Here is an 18,587-nt window from a genome sequence, read left to right as displayed (position 1 = left end):
TTCACCCTGCTTATCCTGCACCCCACAGCCTGGGGAAAGCCACCCTTTATTTCACAGAAAGGAACCAAAGTTGCTCCATGCCAGAAATCCCAAGCCTGGTTATTGGGGACTGTCCCTGCCCGGCCCTACCCTCTGGCCGCCACCAGAGGGTGCCACATGCACACTGCTGAGTGGAATGGGCCAGGAAGTAAATTCACAGAGCCCCTTGTTTTTTATTTTATTAGAATCTTTTAAAAGTGTTTCTATTGATTTTGAGAGAAAGAGGAAGGGAGAGATAGAAACAGTGATGAGAGAGAAACATCATCTGTTGGCTGCCTCCTGCATGTCCCCCTGCTGGGCATCCAGCCCACAACCCAGGTATATGCCTTCATCTGGCATCCAGCCAGCAACCTCTGGATTCATGGGTTGACGCCCAACCATTTGAGCCACATCAGTCTGGTGAGAGCCCCTTGTTTTTACTGCCTGGCCCTGTGTGCCTTCCAGCTGGACACACCTGAGTGCCAACCTCCCTTAGCCCAGGGGTCCCTGAGAACACGCCACTAACTTTTCTGTGGCCCATAAGTTACACATGCCTACTCATGCTCAGCAACATTGATTGGACGCCAGTGATACACATGGGGCTGAGGAGTCTTTGGAGAGGCCCGAGGTCCAGTGGGAAGATCCACTGGTGACAATGAGGCTGACCCTTCACTAGGGATGGCTTGGCTAGGCCTCCTGGTCAGCCTATCCTCCAACTCGGGGGGCTTGAGTGGGTGTTTGCTTGCTCGGGGTCAGATGAGGCAGCTGCACTGGGTTCTTCATCAAGATGGGCCGTGCCGCCCTAATTGGGTGGCTCGGAGCATTGACCTATGCACCAGAGGGTTGTGGGTTTGGGGTACATACCTGGGTTGCAGGTTTGATCCCTGGTTGGGAGTATGGGAGGCAACCGATCAATGTTTCTCACATCAATGTTTCCCTCCCCCCCCCCTTCTTTCTAAAATCAATTAAAGTTATTTTTAGAAATAAAAGGTGGTCAGTGCTGTGGGGTCCGACGTGATTCTGTGGAGCACAGAGCAGCAGATGGAGGGTGTGGAATGGAGAGGTGAGCGGGACTCGGCCTCCAGGGAGAGATGCTGCTCATGGCGTGTAGATCGCCATCCAGTTCTTGTGCACATAGAAAATAAACATTAGCACCTGGGCTAGCAGCCTGGTCCCTTTTCCTCACGTTAGGTATCCTTGTCCCTTCACTCAGCAAGCAGCCCTGTGCCACTGGGAATGTTCTTGGTGACAACTCACTGAACCTACCTCCGTGTCCCCAGGGGTGAGAGGGAGCAGTCCAAGCAGCCAAGTCGATTTGTGAGAACATCTTTGGCAAGTGCTTGGAGGGTTCCGGAACCAAGGTCTCGGGGTCACGGCCTGCGGGGGCGGAGGGGCTGTCAGATGAACCAGGGCCCATCCCCCAGGCTGCTTGGGGATGCTCCACCTGCTTCCCTGGGACACCGTGAGGACGGGCTGTGGTGGAGGCCTCTGTGGGCCTCCCCGAGCCTCGGCATCAACCCCCGTCTGGTGCCATGACCCTCAGAGTCCCTCTACCTGAAACGAAGGGCTGTCACTGGTCCTCCCACCCCTCCCGACCCCACCAGAGGTTCTGGGGGCAGTGAGCTCAGCAGGGAAAGGAAACCCAGATGAGTCCTAAGTCTCCAACTGCAGGCCCCACCCCATGGTGCAGACGGAGGCCCCGGGGAGGGATGCTCTGCCTAAGGTCACTTGCCACTTGGGGTGGACACCAGGGCTCTGCCCTGCACAATGGTGTCTAGACATGCCACCCCCCTTCCTAGAGGTGAATGTGGGGTCCCGGTCCTGCCATGCGTAGCTGACTAGACATTCAGTATTTCCTGAGTGTGGACATGGACTTTCCAGGCAGCTCTTGAAGCTTCAACTCCAGGGCCCCTCACTGGTCCCCAAACTATGGACTCTAGAGCTTTGGATCTGGACCTGCCCCAACTGCTGAGAGGGGTGTGAAGTGGTGGCTGACAGGTCATGACCAGTGCTGTGGGGTGGCCTCCATGGAGGAGAACAATAGAGTAATGGCCTGGGGCCTACTGGAGGCTCAGTGTGGGGAGGCCTGTGTGCCCAGAGCTCGGGATGGTGGGAGAGACGGGTTCCTTTCAAAGGCACTGGGGAGTCAGGAGTTTTAGGCAACAGCATTATAAACTGACTTAGAGTGTTATACCTGTCTACACAGTCTAGCCCCATGCTGCCATCTCTGGGTGTCATCTACACTCATCCCCTAGGTCGTCAATATCCCTTCCCACACAGGCAGGCACAACTACCTCAGGGCATTTACACAGGCTGTTCCGTCTGCCAGACACTCTTCCTGCAGATGTCCATATAACACTGTCCCTCCCTCCCCCCAGGTCTTCATGCAGACATCACACCACACACCTTCCTTACCCCTTTCATGGCTCTGAATGGTTGTGTAGCACTTACCACCTTCTAAAAGACAATATGTTGCCCTAAGCTGTTTGGCTCAGTGGAGTGTTGGCCTGCAGACTGAAAGGTCTTGGGTTCAATTCTGGTCAAGGGCACATGCCCAGGTTTCAGGCTCAATTTCCAGTAGGGGGCATGCAGGAGGCACCGATCAATGATTCTATCATCATTGATGTTTCCATCGCTCCCTCTCCCTTCCTCTGAAATCATTTATATATATTATATTTAAAAAGGATGATATATGTTAAATATATATCAAAATATTTATTTTAAAAGGACAACATGTCTCCTAAACATAATGTTTGCAATATTGGTTATCTGTGTTCTCCACTCAACTGTCAGCCCTACCAGGGAGGGGTGGCCCATTAGGCTAACTTTTGAGTCCCAGCCCCTGATCAGATGCTTAATAAATATTTTGGAATGAATGAATGAGTGAGTGCATTCAGTGCAAAGAATCCTCTGACCTGGCCAGTAGTGAGAGTGAGTGGGAGAGATGGGGGAGGCTGGTGGCAGCCCAACCCAGGGTGGGACCTGTACTTTCTGGAGGAGTCACCTGGCTCTGGGGACAAAACTCCAAGGCTGAGAGAGAGGCTGGAACCCCGTAGGCCCCAGAGTCCTTTGACTTGCAGGCCCATCCCAGGCTCCTAGGAAGCAGTTGCAGGTCTGCCTTTCAGCTGCCAGGCGTGGTGGGTTCTCAGGCTGGTCGCACAAAGTTCACTTCCCCACTCTCAGCAACCAACCCCGGGGGTTCTGGCGGCTTGCCCAGACTGACATCTTCCCAGGGCGCACATAAAAGATCCCCCTTCAGCAGGAACACACATCTGCCTGGGGAGGGGGTGGGGGGCACAGCCTGGCACTGCCAAGTCTGCCCAGCCTCTCTTGCTGCCTCTGGACAGACAGTGGCCCTGCCTGCCTCCCCAGGGTCTGGCTGAGGGCAGCACAGAGGTGGTCCCGGGTGAAGGCGTAGGAATTCCTAGGGCTCAGGGCAGCCTGATGGAGGCAAGAGATGGCCTAGCTCAGCTCACCCGTTGTCCAAATGTGCAGGGACAAGTCACATCTCCACTCTCATGGCCCTGACAGCTGGTGGGTGGAGGCACCCAATATGACATCAGGCTGAAAAGTGCCATGAAGGCGGGAGGGTCCCAGGAGGTCAGGGCTCCTGTGTCCTAGGCTGAGGTGTTCCTCCCACTCTTTGAGACCCCTCCTTTCCTCTCCTCCCTCTGTCTTTCCTTTGTGTCCATCTCTAACTCTCCATCCCTCCATCCTCCTCTTGACACTCCCTGGTTGAGGGGGGCCGGGGGGGGGGGCAGAATAGGGGAGGGGAGAAGGACAGAGTCCTGTCACCTAACACCAACTTGGCTCCAGCCCCAGAAACAGAACCTCAGGTGCCTCCTCAGAGGTGGAGGCAGAGGGGCTGGAGGCTAGTGGCCTGTCTGGGGCAGAGTAATTGGGCTTCTGGTGAGAAGGGATGGCAGGCTCTGGGACTTCCGATTTTTTAAAATCTTTATTGATTTCAGAGAGGAAGGGAGAGGGGGAGAGATAGAAACATCAATGATGAGAGAAAATCATTGATTGGCTGCCTCCTGCACGCCCCCCACTGGGGACGGAGCCTGCAACCCCGGGGCATTTGCCCTTGATTGGAACTGAACCCGGGACCCTTCAGTCTGCAGGCTGACGCTCTATCCACTCAGCTAGGGCCCAATTTTTTTAATTATTTATTTCAGAGAGGAAAGGAGAGGGAGATAATGATGAGAGAATCACCAATCTGATGCCTACTGCACACCCCACACTGGGGATCAGGGATTGAACCTGCAACCTGGGTATACACCCCGACCAGGAATTGAACTGTGACCTCCTGGTCCATAGGTCGACGCCCAACCACTGAGCCACACTGATTTTAAAGCCCATTCATTTTGTCCTGGTTGGGTAGTCAGATGGTTGGTGCATTGTCCCAATACACCAAGGTTTCCGGTTTGATCCCTCATTAGGGCAAGAATCAACAAATTAATGCATAAATAAGTGGAACAACAAAGTGATGCTTCTCTCTCCTGTCCTCTCTCTAAAATCAACAAGTAAAAATTTTAAATGCCCACTAAACTTACACTGTGGTCCACTGTGGTTGAGGACCCTGTTGAGGGTGTGAGTCACCAGCACCCTTAGGTGGCTCTTCCTCTTGGCCTCAGTTTCCTTATATGCAGAAGGTGGGGGGGAGGGGCGACTGAGGAATGAGACCAGCGGCACTGACCCCACTTTGCCCCTCCCCCCATAACACATTCTCACTTGAGGGGGCGCTAAGTGAACCAGCAAGGCTCTCGCAGCCTTTAAAATCAGCCTTTTATTATGGAAATCTTCAAACCCAAAGGAAGGAAGGAGGCTGGCACGGGAACGCCCCCTCTCCGCGTCCCGCCGGGAATGGTTACCGCCCCGCAGGGTGCTCTGGAAAGAGGAGAAACCCAACGCCAAGGTCGCGTGCAGAGGTTCAGGCCCCGTGGCTGGGCTCGGTGACCTTGAGCGCGTCCTGCGGTTTCGTGGGCCTTGGGTTCCCCAACTTCTGGGAAGACACATGAGCGGGTCTCTCAGGTCCCAGGCCGCGTGACCTTGGGCTGTCCCCGACGCTCAGCCTCAGTTTCCCGGCGCGTACGCGGGCAGAGGCGGGACTCCCGCCCCTGCCCAGCCCCTGCGAACCAGGCTCCACCCCACGCGGCTCCGCCCCGCCCCGCCCCCGCCTCCCCCCCTCCCTCGGGCTCAGGCCAGCGGCGGCGGCGGCGGCTCCGCTCCGCACTGCCCGGCGCCGCCTCGCCATGGACGCGCGCGGGGGCGGCGGGCGGCCTGGGGAAAGCCCGGGCGCGACCCCCGCGCCGGGGCCGCCGCCGCCGCTGCCGCCCGCGCCCCCCCAGCAGCAGCCGGCGCCACCGCCGCCGCCCGCGCCCCCTCCTGGCCCCGGGCCCGCGCCCCTCCAGCAGCCGCCCCGTACTGAGGCGGCGCCCCCGGAGGCGGCGGACGAGAGCGGCCCTCGGGCCCGGCTCCGCAGCCGCGACAGCTCGTGCGGCCGCCCGGGCACCCCGGGCGCGGCAAGCACGGCCAAGGGCAGCCCGAACGGCGAGTGCGGGCGCGGCGAGCCGCAGTGCAGCCCCGCGGGGCCGGAGGGCCTGGCGCGGGGGCCCAAGGTGTCGTTCTCATGCCGTGGGGCAGCGGCGGGGCCCGCGGCGGGCCCGGCTCCGGGGCCCGGCCCGGCGGACGAGGCGGGCAGCGAGGAGGCGGGCCCGGCAGGCGAGCCGCGCGGCAGCCAGGCCAGCTTCATGCAGCGCCAGTTCGGCGCGCTCCTGCAGCCGGGCGTCAACAAGTTCTCGCTGCGGATGTTCGGCAGCCAGAAGGCTGTGGAACGCGAGCAAGAGCGCGTCAAGTCGGCGGGGGCCTGGATCATCCACCCGTACAGCGACTTCAGGTACCGCCACCGGGAGGGGCGGGCAGGCGCGGAGGGGTCGCAGCGAGCGGAAGCGCCGGGGCTGTCCTTGGAGCGTCTCCGGGAGGGCGGGGCTCTCGCCCCGCGGTTGACCTCGGGGCCCCTCGGTGACCTCGGGCGCGCCCAGGACCCGCCTGGAATGACCTGGGCGCGCGAGGCTCCGCCCTTGGAGGGGCACTGGGAGGTGCGCGCAGACTCCTGCCCTAACCCTGGCGCTCCCCCTCCCACGCACCCACACATCCCCAGCCCTGCCGGGAGGGCGCACGTCACGGCCGCAGAACTAGGGTCTGAGCGCGGAGGGACGGAGAGGACGAATAGAGGGGAACGTGAGCGCCAGGGAGGCGGCAGAGCGGAAGGAAGGAGGAAGTGCGCCCTGGAAGGACGCGCCTTGGAAAGGCTAGCAGAGAAAGGGTTAAGCGGCCACGGCCCGCTCCACGATTTCCACCTGCGCTTCACATCCCTGGGAGGTGCGTCCCGTCCCGAGCCTGGGAATTGTGCGAGGAGGGGGCGCTGAGCATCCCGGGGTCTCCCGCCGTGTCTTCTCTGAGCCTCTCAGTCTCTGGGTGGTATGCACATGTGTCAGTGGGTGTGTAGATGTTATGGATAAAACCGGTTGATTGATGCGTGGAAAGGCTCAGAGCGAGGTTAGGCTTAGGGTCACCACCGTGCCCCCGCGCCACCCCTTCTGCAGCCAAGAGGAAGCCTAGGGCCACCCAACAAGACCTATATTATTGCGGTTCTTGTTCCTTGGCTTGCGCTCTGTGGCCTGCGAGCATGGACACTGCAGACCGTGTGTGTGATCACGAGCATGTGACTGTGGGAGGCGGGGGTCCTGGGGGCTTGGGCTGAGTAATGGGGAGGAGCGTGTTCCTAGGTGTGTGTCTGTGTGGTGGGGGGAAATGGAGGTGTGTGTGCGTGTGCCAGGGTGGGTGTGCACCGGTGGGCAGTGTTTGTGAGTTGTATGCACGGTGTGTGTGAAGTTTTGTGTTCGCGAGTGGGGTCCGTGTGGGACACCTCCAGGCTTTTCAGCCCGGCTCTCAGGGCGGGCGATTTCAGCACCACGGACAGCACCCCAGCCGCGGCTCCCAGCCCGCCAGAACTCCTCACCCAGAGGTTCTCCATCTCCCCGCCATGTCCGAGGTTTCCACTTGACAGCTGGGGAAGCCCAGGGGCACACAAATCTGGAACAAGCCTGAAGAAAGCCTGGGATTTCAGCTCCTCAGCCCTCAGACCTTCCCTGGGAGGTGAATATAGCCTTAACCAGTGGCTTGAGTTTTGAGAGAGGCCGTGGAGGGGTGAGGGGTGGGGAGTGCAGGACCTAGGGGCAGTCCAGATGGTATGCATCTGGATGGTCTTGACCTGCGTGGAGGCTCAGCATTCCTTTGTAGATGGTACAGGCCGGGAGAGCTTGGGTCTCAGCTGTGAAGGGTCATGTTCCAGTCTATGAAAAGGGGGAGCTAGTGCCAACTGGCTGAGACAGTGCGCTGAGGACATGGTAGGCAGGGGGAGATGGCTGAGAAAGTAACCATCCCCTCAGCCCTCCAGCACTTAGGTGGTCCTAGGCTTCCTCTTCTTCGCAGAAGGGGTAGTGTGAGGCGTGGGTGAGGGGTGCTGGGGGGAGCAGTTGGGCTCCCCATCCTGTGTCCCTTGAGCACAGTTGCCTGTGGGATCCTGGGCAGGCCATGAGGTCTGGGCTGGTTAGATAATTGTAAAATAGGATGAGCAAGTGGGGGGTGGCCTGTAGTTGGGACTAGGGGAGCCACAGTCAAATTGAAAAACTTAGGCTGCTGCCAAGTTGAGGTGCAGCAGGACCTCTACAACCCCCATGCTTTCAGAACTGTGCCACATCTAGAACCTCTGATCCAACATGGAGACAGACTCCAAGCACATGACCAGAACAATGCTTCCTTAGCCCCTCCTGGGCCAGGTGTTGTAGGAGCACCTTGGGAATATTGATTTAGTTCTCACATCAGCTGTGAGGTGGTGCTGCAGCTACCTGCATTTTACATATGAGAAAGGTGGGGCACAGAGAGGTAAAGTCACTTGCCCAAAGCCACACAGCTAGTCAAGGGCAGATCAGGTATTTGCACCTAGGCAGGCTGGCCCCATCCATGTTCTTGACTACTGGGCAGCCTGGCCTCTGGCCATGTGCCATATAGGCCAAGAAGACATGGAAGGAAAAGGCATTCTGGGGATTGATCAAGATATTGGGAGCACCTGGATGTGTTGCTAAGTGGTTAGAGCGTTGTCCCTCACGAGGAAGGGCTGCAAGTTCAATTCCTGGTCACAGGCACGTACCTGGGTTGCAGATTTGAGCCCAGCCGGGTCAGGCAAGTATGAGAGGCAACCAACCAATGTGTCTCTCTCACTTCCATGTTTATGTCTATCGCTATCATCTCTATATCTGTCTCCCTCCCTTCCACTCTCTCTAAAAATCAATGGAAAATCCTCGGGTGAGGATTAACAAAACAAGAACAAACAGTTCACAGAGCAGGGGGAGGGGCCTTTCTGGATCCACTTTTCCACTTTGGCTTCCCTGTGTCCTCAAACCCCGAAGATGCAGATACCAGTTCCAGTGGTGTCCGTGTCTGCACACCATTCCTGATTGTAAATGGAAATTGGGGCGGTGAGGTGGACGTTCCCTCCTGAGCAGCCCCCAGGGTCCCACCTAGGGCCACAGTCTCCACTTCCTTGAGCTATGACTTCTTTGCTTGCCGTGGAGCCTGTCCCTGCACACTGGCCTGGCACTTGGCTGGCACCGAGAACAGGACAATGACTGTTTGGTACTGGAAGAGCCCTGGCTGTGCCTCATTCTGTGCGGGCTGCATGGCGTGTGCAGGGAGGAGGGCATTTACAGAGGCCCGTGGGCGGGACGCATCTCAGCCAAGACGGCACTGTGGAGGGTGTCTTCTGCAAGCCCCCGTGTCATCTATGACTGGTCTCGAGTCCTTTCTGGAACTCCCCGCTCAGTTTCCCAAATGTGAGATGGTGGTGGTATGAGCAGAAGGGGGTATTCTGGCTTTCACAGCTATGCCAGCATCACGCCAGGCCTCAAACCTCACACGGTTCTCCTCTCCTTCCTGTGGAATGATAGCCTTTGTACAAGCTGGTCCCCCTGCCACACATGTCCTCGCCCCAGCGCTTCTGATTTCCAGCTCCCATTTACAAGCCCCTTCCCCCAGGATCCCATTCAGCACGCGCGCCTGCTGTTCCCACCCGCGTTGTGCCTGCTGCCTTTTCACTTGGGGTTGTCTACTTGCCCATCAGTCCCCCACCATGGGCATGAGGGTCTATAGAGATCCCTGTCACGGTGGGTGCCCACGACATCTCTGAACTCCCTGAGGGGCATGCTTGGGTGCTGGGCAGGTTGAGGGGAGCTCTCACCTGGGGGTGGAGTCCTCCCAGAGAGAGTTTAGGCAAGTGGCTTCCTTGCTGCCTTTCATCTGTTCTTAAGTCTGTACGTGCCTCTGAGATCTGACTTGAGTCTTTCCTATTGCTGTTGATTTTCAGTATAATGTTCCTGAACTGTCTATTGCTGGGAGGCCTCATATGGGAGGAAAGAGATGAGTTGGTCCCTTTCCTGGCCCTCTGAGCAGTTTCTACAAAGCCAGGATCTGCGGATGCTGACTTGTTTTTGTGTCATGTCCTCTGCGGTCCCCCAGACTGGGGTAGCAGGGGAGGCTGACTTGAAGAAACTTACAGGACTGAACACCCTGTCCCCCCGCCCCCCGATGGCCCAAAGGATCAGCTGGAGATCAGGATGGGGGACTCTCTGCAAATCCCTACACTTTCTCATAGGAATAAACCCCACTTTATCCAGAGTGGGTGGGCCAAGGGCCAAGGGCCAAGGGCTAGCTAGGGTTTCCCTGGCTCCAGACCCAACATGAAGCACTTGGAGTTGGGAGCAGTGAAAAAACCCATTTCCCAGGTGGGAGGATTGAGGCCCGGCCCACCCTCCATCTGGGAGGAAGTTAACTCCATGATCCTTGTAAAGGGGTCAGGGCTGGAGTTAACCGAAGCCTCTCTCATCACTCCAGAGGCTTCCCGCTAGAATTTCAAACCTCTGGTCCCGGAATTCCCTGCTTTAAACTCTCACCTCCCCAGGCCTTCTCAAGGGGATGCTTGGGGTTGGGAGGGAGGCGCTTCCTCAGCCGCTTGCTTGCTTAGGCCAGACCCTGCCGCACTTCCCCCATCAGCAAACCCACTTCAAATCCAACAAACACAAGTTATCTCATCTGTCGAATGCCACCCTCTGCCCACTTCCTGGCCTCTGGCTGCCAGCAGAGGCGTCGCAAGGTACACGTAAGTCCATCTTTCCCTCACTTAAAGCCTCCCTGGCCCAAACTCCCAAGGCCCTTAAAGCCACCATCTGTCCCCTCCCATCATCTCCTCTCACCTCCTTTACTCCCCTCTGCTCAGCCCCAGGCCACCCAGCCAGCCTTGAAAGGGGAACCCACTGCAGCCACAGGACCTTTGCACTTCCTGCTCCCTCTGCCATGGTGCAGTGCCTCCCACACTCAACCAAGGGCTCCTTCTCCATAATCCGTTCAAATGCCACTTGCTGCAAGAAGTCCTCCCAGACCACCCTGGCTAAAGTGGTCCCTCTGAAGCACCCCTTTTATTTATCTGTTTTATGGAACACCTGTCTCCCCACCTGAGTTTGGGCCTTGAGGGAGGGCCAGGTCTGTTTGGTCACTGGGTGTCCTCATGGCCGGGCACACCTTCAACCCCACAGTCCGCCCTGTCTTGGGATAAGCTGGGAATCCGGCATCTTCCCTGGCAGGACTATCCCTTTCCTAATCCCTGACACTCGCCTCTCTTATAGCTCTACATCCGAGGGCTCAGGCCCCTAATCCTCCGTCCCCGCTCTCCCTTAATCACAGACCTGGCCCCTAATCCCTCAGATTTGCCAGATATGTAATTCCCACGGTTCTGGATTCTCGCATCCTGGAGGGAGGGAGGGAGCCGGCTGCCTCCACCAGTGGCTGTGGGGGCCTCAACCCAGTTCCTGCTGGGAAGTCTGGCTGCCTGGGTCCTGTCACTTAGCACCGGCCATGCCTCAGATTGTCTGAGCCAAGAGAATAGCTGGGCAGCTGCTAGAGGAGAACTGAGCTCAGGGTGGTGGCAGCCAGCAGGGCCCCACTGAGGTCACCAGCCTGTGTGGGTGCTCCTGGAAGAGGCTGCAGGCCCTCTCGCATCTATAGGGTGCAGGGGCTGAGGGGCCTGGGCCTGGGGCAGGGGTCATTGCTGATGAGCCTTCCCCTCCCTGTGCCTCTCTGGCCTGCTTTTCTCTGTGTGAACCGGCCAGTCCGTCCACTGCCCTCCTGGAAGGAGCAGCGGGATATGGGTGCTTCCACAGAAGCAAGGGCTCCACTGTTATTTGTTAGGAGACATTTTAAAATACAGGACTTAACTGTGGTCATTGGAGGTGCTGAGTAACTGAGGGCTGACCGTGCATCAGCTCCTGCTTGGCTGCCTGACAGTATCCCAGTGGTCCCTGTGCCCTGGTGGTACCTGGGGTGCCCGATGAGGAAGGGGCTGCTGGGATTGGGCGGATGAGGCATTGGGGCTCAGAGAAGGAGAGTGACTGGCCCCTGGCTGCACGGTTCAAGGGGGTGGGCAGGGTGCTGGGGCACATACCCTGGGTTCCTCTACCTTCCACCCAGTTCCTTTACCCCCAGTCTCAGTTTCCCCTTGGGGGGACCAGGCTGGCTGGAGAGGACAAGGGACAAGCCCCACGCCAACTTGGGGGCATCCAGTTGGAGCAGGTGAGATGTCCTGTGCATGGTACCAGGTCGTCCTGCCCATCAGCCCCTCTTCAGTCCCCTGCCTTCTGCTCTAGCACCTTAAAAGCCCAGGGGACACCACGCAGAATGGGAAGACAGTGCACAGCATGTGATCGGGCTGAGGCTCAGAGCCTGTGGGCAGAGTTCCAGACAGCGGGACAGTAGACAGAGGACAGGCCCTGGGGGTGGCAGTTCTGGGTTCCAATGCCTTGCCCCAATTCCCTGGCTGTGGCACCTCTCTCGTCTGTCAGTGGGGAAGTGTGGTGCCTGTCCCTACCTCCCCCACCCCAAGAATAAAAGGAGAGAATGTCTGGAGAGTCACATGTCAAGGATGCCCTCATGCTCTGTGGTCATTTAGATAGTTTCTAGGCCCCCTGGTGGTTTCTAGGCCGCCCTGGCCCTCTGTTACTCTTTCTTGCTTGCTCTGTAACAGGGTGTATGCCCCAAAATGGGGGTAGAAGTTCTCATTTCAGAGAGGGTGAGGATGGGATTAGGAACTCTATAGTGGATGCTCTGGGTATTGGGAGCAGGTGGGGCCCCTCAATCCCATTGGATGTTGAGGCCTTGGGGTCTCAAGGATGAGTAGGTGCCTCAGAGGGGGGGCCTGAGCCCCACACCTTGTCTAGATTCAGGTGAAAAAAGGTCTGGAATTTCTAGTAATCATTTGATTTTGCCCTTAACACCCACCCCCAGATCAAGTCAGCCCTTCAGTTCCCTCCAGGTCTTTAACCCACCCCAGATGGGTTTGTCCAGGGCTCTCCCATAGGACCGGTGCCCTCCCATCATGGCCAGAGCACCCACCACCATTGCGAGAAGGTTCCATCACATGTGGGCGGGCGGTTCCCTGGGAGGACCCTCAAAAGCTGCCACGCCCTGGGCTCCCCCGGGATGAATAGAAGAGACTGAGGCTCCCAAGGACTGGGAGGACTTGCCCAAGGTCACACCTGCCAGTGGGCAAAAGTGGGTGTCGGCCGGCTCTGGCCACTGCCACCACAGTGTTAGATGTTGGGTCTCTTCCAGCCTTTGGCTCTCCCAGGCCGAGCTATTGTGAATATGTTGGTGCAAATAACTTTTTAATTTTTTTCTGTTCCTCTTGGACAGTTTCCTTGGGATCAATTCCCTGGAGTGGAACACCAGCCGGTAGGCGTGGTGTTAATAGCTCTCACAGCGCCATCAGAAAGGAGCCAATTTACAGCAGCTACCAAAATAGGGAGCTCACTGCAGCCAAGCCAGTGCTAGGGCTTACGGCTTTTTATTTACGGGTGCTCGTTGGGGCGAGTCCCTCCAGCCACTGAGAAGCTCAGTCTCTTCTTCTGTCCATCCGGGAGGAGCCCAGGGAGTTGCAGGCTTTGAGGGTCCTTCCGGGCAATGCCCCACCTACATGTGACAGCGCCTTCCCTCAGTGAACGTGGGGTCTCCAGCCATGATGGGGCGAGTGCTGGTCCGACAGGAGAGCCCGCACAAACCCACTTGGGGATTGAAGACCCCAAGAGACACCTGAGAGGCCGACATGATGGGGGGGGTGCCTTTCCCTCCACATTAAAGGAAAAATCAAATAATTGTTCAAAATTCGAGACCCTCCTTTGCCTGAATCTAGGCAGCAGGTGTGGTTTCAGACCCATGATCTGGGGCAGCTGCTCATCACTGAGACCCCCAGCCTTCGTGTTTGTTTGTTTTTTATAATGTTAACATATGTATGTGTGTTAAAATTTGGCATTTACTCATTTGAAAGTGTACAATTGGCTCAGTGGATAGAGTGTTGGCCTGCGGACTGAAAGGTCCCAGGTTCGATTCCCGGTCAAGGGCACATGCCTGGGTTGCGGGCTTGATCCCTAGTGTGGGGCGTGCAGGAGGCAGCCAATCAATGATCCTCTCTCATCATTGATGTTTCTATCTCTCTCTCCCTCTCCCTTTCTCTTTGAAATCAATAAAAATTTATGTTTTTTAAAAAAAGCGTACAATTGAGTGGCATTAAGTACAATCACAGTGTGTTGTGCACCCCTCATCCCATCCATGTCCAAAACATTTTCATTTTCCAAAACGGAAACTCCCTATCCCCCTCCTCACCCCTGCAACCATGAACCTACTTCCTGTGTCTATGGATTTGCCTGTCCGGACATTTCACATAATTGGAATCACACGCTGAGTGGCCTTCTATGTCTGCTTCTCTCACTGAGCATCGTTTTTTCAAAGTTTACACGTGTTGTAGTGTCAGTGCTTCGTTCCTTTTCATAGCCAAGTAATATTCCTGTGTGTGGGTGGACCACAATCGCTCAGTGATGGACATTTGGGTTGTTTCCACCTTTTTGGTGTTATGAATCGTGATGCTGTGAACATGCGAGCACAGTACCTGTTTGAGTCTCTTCTTTCAATCTTTAATATATATATATATATATATATATATATATATATATATATTTCAGAGAGGAAGGAAGAGGGAGAGAGAGATAGAAACCTCAATGATGAGAGAGAATCAGTGATTGGCTGCCTCCTGCACGCCCCACACTGGGGATCGAGCCTGCAACCCGGACATGTGCCCTGACTGGGAATCGAACCGTGACCTCCTGGTTCATAGGTCGAAGCTCAACCACTGAGCCACTCCAGCCGGGCCCTTCTTTCAATCTTTTTTTTTTTAAATGTATATTTTATTGATTTTTTACAGAGAGGGAGGGAGAGAGATAGTTAGAAACATTGATCAGCTGCCTCCTGCACACCTCCTACTGGGGATGTGCCCGCAACCAAAGTACATGCCCTTGACTGGAATCGAACCTGGGACCTTTCAGTCCTCAGGCCGACGCTCTATCCACTGAGCAACCCCAGCCGGGCCCTTCTTTCAATCTTAAGATGGAATTGCTGCATCGTATGGCGACTCAGTTTAACTTTTTGAGGAACTGGCAGTTCTCCCTCCGAGTGGTTTTGATTCACATTTGCTTGATTGCTGCGAGCCGGCAGTTTGTCCGTGTGGCCTTTCGCTGTGTCTGTCTGTCCTCATGACCACTTTATTCAGGACACCGTGCTGGGCCAGCTGTAGCTGTTCCTCGAGGGGATGGGCCGTTCTGAGGGCGCTCTCCAGGTGGAATTTAGGAATTGACCTCGGGGTCTTGTATTTGGGAATGGAAGCAGCCCGTCATCCCTTTTCCAGGCGCATTTCTCGCACCAAATGTCCGTGCAGTTGCCAAGTCCTGTTGCTCAGCTTCCTCCCAGTCCCGGCCCTTGCCCCTGGCCCCACCTGGTCTTTGCCACCTTCCCCAGCTGGACTGGCACCCCTCCCTGTCTGTGGCACTCGGGGTGCTTCCTGCAATGGAAATACAAGCACCTGGACGCCCACCTGCTGGTGCTGGTGTCCTGGATCCCCAGGTCAAGCTGACATGTCCAGCTCCCACCCTGCACTCTCCAACCCTGGGCGCCCCCACTGAACCGGCCATCATGCTCCTTGCACTGCCACCACCACCCCCTCCCCACCACCCTGGCCTCCCTCTCCTTTCTTGTCCCTTGGACTCCACCCTTACGCCAGGCACATTGGGTGTTTTGGTCAAAGGAAAGTTTTAGTCAATTTTTGGGCGACCTCTTCCTTAGGCTTTGTGAGGCCTGGAGCTTCTTCAGGGAGGGAAGGTCAGAACTGAGCCAGCGAGAGGGCCTCGGGCTGGGGGGCTGGGGCAGCCAGCGGGCTGTGGGGTTCTGTAAGGAGTTCATTCTGCCCTGTAAGAGGAGGAATCCACTCCAGGAGGTCCCCCGCCTGGAGACAGAGTCCACATTGGCTGCACTGGCGCCACCGTCTCGGATTTGCTGGAGGAGGAGAGATCTGGGCTGGTCCTCGACGGCGCAGGTGCACAGCGGGGAGGGCAGGCCTCCCGAGCGCACGGCGTGGGCCGGGCTCCAGGGCTGACGCACGCCTCTCCCCAGGTTCTACTGGGACTTCACCATGCTGCTGTTCATGGTGGGCAACCTCATCATCATCCCGGTGGGCATCACCTTCTTCAAGGACGAGACCACGGCCCCGTGGATCGTGTTCAACGTGGTCTCGGACACGTTCTTCCTCATGGACCTGGTGCTGAACTTCCGCACGGGCATCGTGATCGAGGACAACACGGAGATCATCCTGGACCCTGAGAAGATCAAGAAGAAGTACCTGCGCACGTGGTTCGTGGTGGACTTCGTGTCCTCCATCCCCGTGGACTACATCTTCCTCATCGTGGAGAAAGGCATCGACTCCGAGGTCTATAAGACGGCGCGCGCCCTGCGCATCGTGCGCTTCACCAAAATCCTCAGCCTGCTGCGGCTGCTGCGCCTGTCGCGACTCATCCGCTACATCCACCAGTGGGAGGAGGTGAGGGCGCGGTGGGAGGGGCCGGTGCTGCAGGGGCGGGGCCACAGGAGAAGGCCGGCGGGGTTCCGGGGCGCAGCAGAGGGCGGGGGTGGGGTCACAAAGTCTGCCGTGAAGGGCCTGCACCACAGGGGATAGAACTTGGGCGTGGAGTGGGGCTCGGTGGGGTCCCAGGGGCCCCTGCAGGGCGGAGCCACGGGCTGTGGTCACAGGGAACACAGCGGACTCTTGACACATCTGCTCCCCTTTCCTTCATTCTGCCCTGTAAGAGGAGGAATCCACAGCTCCGTGTGGCAGTGGGGAAACTGAGGCCCAGGGAAGCGAAGTCATGTCCCTGTCCCCCAAGTCGGGACCGCCCATGCCCAGTGATGTCACCCCCAGTTTCCAAGGCAGCGACAGGCTCCGAGGGGGGAAGCAGGCAGGGACAGGGTAGCTGGAAGGGGCAGTGGTCCTGCCTACACGCCCTCCGGACATTTCACTAACCAGAGAGGTAGCAGGGCCTCCTGGGAGTGTGGGATGCTGGGAGGGGATTTGGGTCCTGCGGGGCGAGGGGCGGTGTGGGGGGGCTCCTTTCTACCTCACTGCGTCCCGCCCCCAGATTTTCCACATGACCTACGACCTGGCGAGCGCGGTCATGCGCATCTGCAACCTCATCAGCATGATGCTGCTGCTGTGCCACTGGGACGGCTGCCTGCAGTTCCTGGTGCCCATGCTGCAGGACTTCCCCCGCAACTGCTGGGTGTCGATCAACGGCATGGTGGTAAGCGCCCGCCCTGGGCCGCGCCCGCCCGGGCCTCGTCCTGGGGACCCAAAATAGCGCCCCTCTGGGGCCAGGAACAGGCAGCTCCTTGATCATTCCAGTGACTATAACAACTCCCCCCCCCCCCCAGTCTACTTTCTAATGTACATCATTTATTCAAAAGAAAAAAAAAAGAAAGAAATGAGAATGTGGTATCATGGCCCGGCCTATATAATAAAAGGCTAATATGCAAACTGACGAACGGCAAAACGACCGGTCGCTATGATGCACACTGACCACCAGGGGGCAGACGCTCAATGCAGGAGCTGCCCCCTGGTGGTCAGTGCGCTCCCACAGGGGGAGCTCCGCTCAGCCAGAAGCCAGGCTCAAGGCTGGCAAGTGTGGCGGTGGTGGCGGGAGCCTCTCCCGCCTTCGTGGCAGTCAGACATCCCCTGAGGGCTCCCAGACTGCAAAAGGCCCAGGCTGGGCTGAGGGACCCCCCCCCACACACACACCCAGTGCATGAATTTTGTGCTCCGGGCCACTAGTAAAATATAACAATCCATGGAGAGACCCAGTCACCAATTGCTGCCCAGCTGAGATGCCCACTGTTGAAAAGGGCGAGTCTTGGGTGCTCTTTAGCACCACAAGGAGCCTTTCTCCCACCCCTGGAGTGCTGAGCTGCTGGCACTGGTGGGGTGGGTAGCACTCGGAGCTGGGCAGGAGAGGGAGGAGGGATGGGGGCGTTGATGGGCGAGAGACAGAGAGGGCACATCCTCAGGCGCGCACCCAGCGCCTGGCACAGCTGCTGGCTGAGGCCTCTCATTGTCTGGCCGGACACCCGGGCATGCTGTCCTGTTTCCTGAATGGGCCCCACTGCCCCCTCCCACAGCCGGGTTAACTGAGGACGGGCGGGGGGCGGGGGGGAGAGCATCCTCCTGGCCCTGCCAGATGCCTCCACCCTCCTGCCCTCTGATCGGATTCTGGTGTCCCCAGCTCACCGTCCACAGGGTCCCTGAACTTTCACATCCTCTGACCCATCCTAAGCAGAGGCTGCACAGGGGGGTGGAGTGGGGCTCCTGAGCACCCAGGGCCGGACTCTGGCCCCCCTGATCCTCAGTTTCTCCGGGAGTGAAGTGAGGAAGCAGCTCCAGACCTGCTCCTGGTGCTGACTCACTGTGACACGCGCACACGTCACATCACCTGCCTGAGTCTAGTTTCTTAGTTGTCCCTGGACATGGGAAGCTCTCCACCTTGGATGCCGGGGGGAGGACAGGCAGCTGGGCCCTGGGGCTGTGAGCACCCGCCCACTGCCCACCTGTGTGGCTTTGCAGAATCACTCGTGGAGCGAGCTCTACTCCTTTGCGCTCTTCAAGGCCATGAGCCACATGCTCTGCATTGGGTACGGCCGGCAGGCACCTGAGAGCATGACGGACATCTGGCTGACGATGCTGAGCATGATCGTGGGTGCCACCTGCTACGCTATGTTCATCGGACACGCCACAGCCCTCATCCAGTCACTGGACTCCTCGAGGCGCCAGTACCAGGAGAAGGTCTGGGGGGCCCACCCCACTATTCCTCCAGCTCCTGGTGGGGGGTGTGGGGGCCCCAGAGGGAAGTCTGGAGCCCGGAAGGGACATATGCCGAGGAGGGGGATGGAAGTGAGGGGGTCCAAACAGGGCAGGGCCAGCCCATGAGGCATCAGGGAGCTCTCTGGGAGCAGGGAACACAGGGGGGCCTCTCTTGGAGGTGAAATTCTGGGGTTTCAGGCTGGCTTGGGGGAGGCTATGGCAGGGAAGGCACTGA

At 57.8% G+C, this 18,587-nt stretch overlaps 1 protein-coding gene across 1 annotated transcript in view; it reads left to right on the top strand.

Annotated features, from left to right (window-relative positions):
- Positions 1 to 5,224: 5,224 nt before the first annotated feature.
- Positions 5,225 to 18,587, top strand: part of HCN2 (hyperpolarization activated cyclic nucleotide gated potassium and sodium channel 2) — a 30,171-nt gene continuing 16,808 nt past the window's right edge. Inside the window, exons 1-4 of the mRNA XM_059697483.1 lie at positions 5,225 to 5,914; positions 15,622 to 16,045; positions 16,641 to 16,802; positions 18,116 to 18,334. Of these exons, the coding sequence (XP_059553466.1) occupies positions 5,271 to 5,914; positions 15,622 to 16,045; positions 16,641 to 16,802; positions 18,116 to 18,334 (1,449 nt within the window). The 5' untranslated portion in view covers positions 5,225 to 5,270. The remainder of the gene's footprint in view (positions 5,915 to 15,621; positions 16,046 to 16,640; positions 16,803 to 18,115; positions 18,335 to 18,587) is intronic.

Source organism: Myotis daubentonii, chromosome 5 (assembly GCF_963259705.1).
Source record: "Myotis daubentonii chromosome 5, mMyoDau2.1, whole genome shotgun sequence".
NCBI classification, from domain to species: domain Eukaryota; kingdom Metazoa; phylum Chordata; class Mammalia; order Chiroptera; family Vespertilionidae; genus Myotis; species Myotis daubentonii.
Note: the sequence above shows the minus strand (reverse complement) of the source record. Positions and strands in the feature narration are given on the sequence as shown.